This window comes from Gavia stellata, chromosome 31 (assembly GCF_030936135.1).
Source record: "Gavia stellata isolate bGavSte3 chromosome 31, bGavSte3.hap2, whole genome shotgun sequence".
Taxonomy (NCBI): Eukaryota; Metazoa; Chordata; class Aves; order Gaviiformes; family Gaviidae; genus Gavia; species Gavia stellata.
In genome coordinates, this window is record NC_082624.1 from 1657233 (window position 1) to 1663238 (window position 6006).

Consider the following 6006-nt stretch of genomic DNA (forward strand, 5'->3'; position numbering starts at 1 on the left):
CAGTTTGGCTCGGCTCAGCTTGGCCTGGTTCGGCTCAGCTCGGCTTGGCCTGGCTCGGCTCGGCTCAGCCCGGCTCGGCTCGGCTTGGCCTGGTTCAACTCGGCTCGGCTTGGCCTGGCTCGGCTCAGCTCGGCTCAGCCCGGCTCCGCTCAGCTCGGCTCAGCTCGGCTCAGCCCGGTTCAGCTCGGCTCGGCTCGGCTCAGCCCAGCTCCGCTCAGCTTGGCTCGGCTCGGCTCAGCCCGGTTCAGCTCGGCCCGGCTCGGCTCTGCTCAGCCCAGTTCGGCTCGGCTCGGCTCGGCTCAGCCCGGCTCGGCACGGCTCAGCCCAGTTCAGCTCGGCTCAGCTCAGCCTGGCTTGGCTTGGCTCAGCCCAGTTCGGCTCTGCTCGGCTCAACCTAGCATGGTTTAACCCCGTTCATCTCAGCCCAGCTTGGCCCCACCTGGTTCGGCTCAGCCCAGTTTGGCCCAGCCCAATTCAGCGCAGCTTGGCCAGGCTCAGCTCAGCTCAGCCCGCCCTGGGCTCAGCCTAGCGGGGCCAGGAACCCTGGCGCCCTTTTGGGGTGCCAATGGCCACCAACGCCGGCCACCCCGAGACACCCACAGCCGCAGGATGAGCCAGCGGTGTTTATTGGGTGGGGGGCGCCCACGGCACCCCAGGACAGCCCCCCCTACGCCAGCATCTCCTGCCACTTGACGTAGAGGAGGGTGGCCAGGCCCTTCAGCTGGGTGCGGAAGAGGAGCCGGGTGCCCTCGCGCAGCCCCGTCCCGAAGTGCCGGTCCAGCTGGGCGCAGAGCTGCTCCAGGTGGCCCTGTGGGGACAGGCGGAGGGGGCGGTCAGGGACACAGCGGACACCCCCCCCGGGTGTCCCCCCCCCGGGGCCCGGTGCTCACCCGCTGCTCGGCCGGCGGGTGCTCGGTGCCCACCACGTTGCTGGCGAGGAGGAGGAGGCTGTAGCTCAGGTAGCAAGCCTGCAGGCAGGAGCGGGTATGGGGGCTCACCGAAAGGGGCGTGGGGCACATTGCGGGGTGCCCCACAGCACCCATTTCCTAACAAGGGGGGCACCCACCTCCTGGTCAGCGTCCTCGGGCTCCTCCAGGCCTTCGGCGAGCACCAGCCGTCGTAGGGTGTCCGGCTGCGCCTTTACCAGGAGCCGGCCCAGCACTTGCAACTGCGGGGAGAGCGGGTGTCAGGGTGCCCGCACCCCGTGCCGCAGCCCGCGGTGGGTGCTGGAGCCCCGGCGCAGTCCCACCTCAGTGCACCCACCTCCATCTGCATCCCGGGGCGTGGCACGGTGCCCGGCGGCTTCCTCAGGAGCCGGGCCATGGCATGAAGGCTCAGGTGCCGGCGAAGGTCCCTAGGGAGAGGGGGAAGAGCATGAGGGAGGGTCCGGTGCGTGCCCAAACGCCCATCCCCTCCTCTGCGCCATTCACCGCCATCCCCCAGTGCCGTCCGCGCAGCGCCAGCGTGGCCCCGGTGCCCTCCGGACACCCGTGGTGAGGGGCATCGGAGCCGGCAGCCGGATCCTGCCCGCTTTGTGTCTGCGCAACTGGCTGGAATAAAGGAATTAGAGGCAGACGCATCCCAGCCCGCCCGGCCCTGGCATGGTGCCACCGGGCTGTGCCAGCTCCCGCCAGGCTCCCCATCACCAATCGGTGGGGCGCGGGTGGCACCGGACGCCTGGCAGGCCATCGTTGCCAGCTCTGCCTGGCATCCCACCCGGCTGCGGGCCGGGACGTACCTGTCCCTGCTCGTGAGGTCCGGCAGCAGCTGCAGGAGGGCAACCAGGTTGTGGTGGTGCCGAGAAAGTTGGCAGAGGGACAGGCAGAGGGCAGGCAGCTGGGGAGAGAGGGAGGCGCTGAGGCGTGGGCAGGGCGGGCAGAGCCCTGGGGAAGGGGTGCGGAGGGTGGGCACGGGGCGAGGGGATCCCCCCTGCCCCGGGTACCTGCTCCTGCCAGCCCCGGATGCCCTCCAGCAGGCAGTGCAGGAGGTGCTGCAGTTCAGGCAGGGGTTGGCAGCGCAGCGCCCGGTCGAGGCCGAGGAAGGAGAGGAGGGTGACGAGCGCCAGGCGGGCATCGTCGGCGTAGCGGCACGGCTGGGTGACCACGCACAGCGCCAGGAACTGGAGGGGGAAGGCGGTGTGTCACCGAGGAGCCCCCGAAAACCACTGTGGGGACGTCCCCGCCGGGGCAGGGACAGGCTGGCAGGGCCAGCGGCATCCCCAGCGGGCACCCCTCCAGGAGCTGGTATCAGCGCCACCCGCCCAATTAGCAGGGCAGAGATAACGAAGGCGCAGCATCCCCAACGCGGGCAGCGGGCTCCCACCTTGCAGATGTCATTGAGCCGCGTCACCAAGCCCAGCGTGCTGGCGGCATCGGGGCTCGCCTGTGTGGGGGAGCAGGATGGATCCGGGCTCCTGGAAGGAGCAGGAGGGGTTGGCAGGGGGGCTGGCAGGGTGGGCAGCACCCTCCTGCCCGCCATGCCGGGGCTCACCTGTCCGCAGGGCACAGCTCGGGGGGCAGCAGGCGCCGGTGGCGCAGGGGGCTCAGGTCAGCGCCGAGGCGGGTGAAAGCCTGGCTGATCTCCTGCACCGTGGGGCACCAGGGCTCGCCTGCGGGCGAGGGGACAGTGAAGGCGGGCGGGGGTTTGGGGGGCACCCCGGTGAGGCAGCCCCACGCCCACCCCGCGCTCACCTCCGACGCTCAGCCAGATCTCCCACAGCGCCTGGGAAGCGTTGGTCGTGTCCGGGCAGAGGGTCATCAGCTGCCAAAACAAAGAGGGGGTGACCGGGGTGGCACCGCAGGAGAACGGGGCACCCTCCTGCGACGGTGGCTTACCTGGAAGAGCCAGCGCAGCACGGGCAGCGGGCAGGTGGGCACGCAGCGGTAGAGCAGGCTGAGGGCCCCGTCGCGGACGAAAGCTGCCTGGCTGGCAGGCGAGTTGCTGGGAGAGGGACAGGCGGGGTGAGCGGGGCTCTGCCCACGTCCCCTGTCCCCCCCCCGTCACCCCGATACGTCCTGCCCGCCCCGTGCCCGGCGCTCACCAGAGGAAGAACCTCTCCAAGGCGCTCTGAGGCTCCAGCCCGCCGGTGTCCAGGGTGGGCGCTGGCGCCGGACGGGCGCAGAAGACGGGCTCCCCGGGGTGGACAGTGGGGATGAATTTGGATTTCGTGGTGAAGCGGGCCAGGAGATTCCTGCGGGCAGGAGGGTGGCATCGGGCAGGGAGCGGGCACTGTGCGGACCCCCCTAACCCCCTACCTGGGCACGGCTGGCAGGGGTACCTGTGCTCCTCAGGCAGCTCAGTGTCATCATCTGAGGACTCGCAGGAACTGGCGTCTTCCACGTGCACCCGCGCCAGGCTGGCCTGCAGCGTGGCTGCCTGGCTCTGCTCCCTGGCACGGGGGCAGTTAGGGCAGGGCGAGGGCACCCCGGGGTGCCCAGCACAGCCCCTGTGCCCACTCCCATGCCCGGAGCGGTGTCAGTCTTACCTCTTCTCCCGGATCAGTGAATCCAGGCTGTTGGCAAGCGGATCTGGCCGCGGGCACGCAACCTGGGCAACAGAGTAAGGGAATGGTGACGCTTCAGATGGTACCACAACACCCGGCGGGCACCGGGACGTCCCCAGGGATCCCACAATGCCCGGGCACCCACCCTCAGGCAGGGACCTACCTGCTGGTGGTCTGCAGGGCTCGGGGGCTCGTCCCCCGCCAGCAGCATGTCCTTCAGTGGGATCAGGTCATCGTCCTCGCTGTCTGTGGGGGACACCCGCCCCCTCGCCGTGCCTGGCGGGTGCCCCCCAAAGCTCCTGCCAGCCTGCTGTGGCACTGTCCCACCTGCGGTGTGCTGTACACGGTTGGCCTCACCCCCCAGGGACCCCACAGCCACCTCCGGCTGCACCGGGACATGCCCGCAACCGTCCAGTGTGGCCTGGCACGGTGGGGAGCCCCGGCTGGCCGCATCCCGCCGTTTGGCATGGGGCTGAGCGCGAGCAGGAGGTCGACGCCCTCTGCTCACCCGTTTCCTGGTGCCAGGGGACTCCTTGGGGCGCTGCGGGGCTGTGGGGACAACACAGGGGTGACCAGGGGCCTCCTTGGGGTGCCAGGGGACTGTGGGGACAACGTGGGGGTGACCGGGGACCCCCTTGGGGCACAGGGAAGGGCCATGGGGACAACGCCGGGGTGACCAGGGGGTTCCTTGGGGCATGGGAAGGACTGGGGGGGCAACGCGGGGATGACCAGGGGCCCCCTTGGGGTGCCAGGGGACTGTGGGGACAACACGGGGGTGACTGGAGGCACCCTTGAGGCACAGGAAGGGCCATGGGGACAACGCCGGGGTGACCAGGGGGTTCCTTGGGGCATGGGAAGGACTGGGGGGGGCAACGCGGGGATGACCGGGGTCCCCCTTGGGGCACAGGGAGGGCCATGGGGACAACGCTGGGGTGACCAGGGGGAGCCTTGGGGCATGGGAAGGACTGTGGGGACAACGCGGGGGTGACCAGGGGCCCCCTTGGGGTGCCAGGAGACTGTGGCGACAACGCGGGGGTGACTGGGGGCACCCTTGAGGCACAGGGAGGGCCATGGGGACAACGCCGGGGTGACCAGGGGGTTCCTTGGGGCATGGGAAGGACTGGGGGGGCAACACAGGGATGACCAGGGGCCCCCTTGGGGTGCCAGGGGACTGTGGGGACAACGCGGGGGTGACTGGGGGCACCCTTGAGGCACAGGGAGGGCCATGGGGACAACGCCGGGATGACCAGGGGGATCCCTGGGGCATGGGAAAGACTGGGGGGACAACGTGGGGGTGACCGGGGTCCCCCGTGGGGCACAGGGAGGGCCATGGGGACAACACGGGGGTGACCGGGGTCCCCCTTGGGGCACAGGGAAGGGCCATGGGGACAATGCGGGGGTGACAGGGGTCCCCCTTGAGGCACAGGAAGGGCCATGGGGACAACGCCAGGGTGACCAGGGGGTTCCTTGGGGCATGGGAAGGACTGGGGGGGCAACGTGGGGATGACCGGGGTCCCCCTTGGGGCACAGGGAGGGCCATGGGGACAACGTGGGGGTGACGGGGGTCCCCCTTGGGGCACAGGGAAGGGCCACGGGGACAACGCGGGGGCCACCGGGGTCCCCCCCAGGACACTGTGAGGCCAGCGGGAGGGTCACGTCTCCCCTCACACCCGTCCCCAGGACAGGGCCGCACTCACCTTGCGCCCTACCGGCGCCTCGCGGGCGGTGGGAGGCCCGGGGAGGGCTGTCGGCGGGCGGGGGGCCGGGGGGACAGGGATTCAACAGGCTGAGGAGCGGCGGGGCGATGGGGGGGCCCACCCGGAGGTGCTTGAGGGCGCGGAGCTGCTGGTAGCGTTGGAGGCTGGCCTGGAAGCCATAGCTGAAGAGCCCCGAGCGGGGTATGCGGGTGGAGGAGAGGGGGATCTGGTACCAGCGCAGCCCCTCGGGGTGGGGGGCCATGGCGGGGCCTGGCCCGGGCCCCTCAGGGGAGACCCCGAAATGGCGGCCAGGACCTCGCCATGGGGGCGTGGGCGGGGCTGTGAGAAAAAGGCGGGGCTTACGCTGGGGAGAGCCAATAGGAGGCAGGCGGGCGGGAGGTGACCCCTCCTACCCGCGGCACGCCGGTGCTTTCAAACGCCTCAACCGTCAACGGCTCAACCGTCCTCCGCAGCCAATCGGAGCGCGCGGAGGCGGTGCGGCTGAGCCAATCACAGCCAGCCCTTGGCGCGGGGGCGGGGAGGAGTCGAGCGAGGCATTGCCAACCAATCAGAATGGGAGGCCGGCGGAGCGTCACCGCCTCTCACCAGGCGCAGCGGTGCATGCTGGGAGCTGTAGTGAGGGGTGGGAGGGCGGAGCCGCGGGGCATGCTGGGAGAGGCAGCCCGGGGCGCCGAGCGAGGGCCCCACGCGGAAGCGCTTCCGGGTCGCGGTCGCCGCGGGGACGGCACCTACTTCCGGTTACCCCGGAAGTTCCCTTCCGCGGCCTAATCCGGTGCGCCGCGGCGG

The 6006-nt window shown here is 70.9% G+C and overlaps 1 protein-coding gene across 1 annotated transcript; it reads right to left on the minus strand.

The window, feature by feature from the left end:
• Window positions 1-667: 667 nt before the first annotated feature.
• FAM178B (family with sequence similarity 178 member B) lies at window positions 668-5461 on the minus strand. The gene is made up of 16 exons (XM_059831385.1): window positions 5200-5461; window positions 3830-4051; window positions 3666-3748; window positions 3485-3546; window positions 3278-3388; window positions 3041-3190; window positions 2835-2940; window positions 2691-2760; window positions 2491-2608; window positions 2323-2413; window positions 1943-2119; window positions 1739-1836; window positions 1264-1354; window positions 1067-1168; window positions 891-968; window positions 668-808 (listed from the first exon to the last, which is right to left on the minus strand). The coding sequence occupies exons 1-16, from the start codon at window positions 5459-5461 to the stop codon at window positions 668-670; spliced, it is 1962 nt and encodes a 653-aa protein (XP_059687368.1).
• Between the last annotated feature and the right edge of the window lie 545 nt (window positions 5462-6006).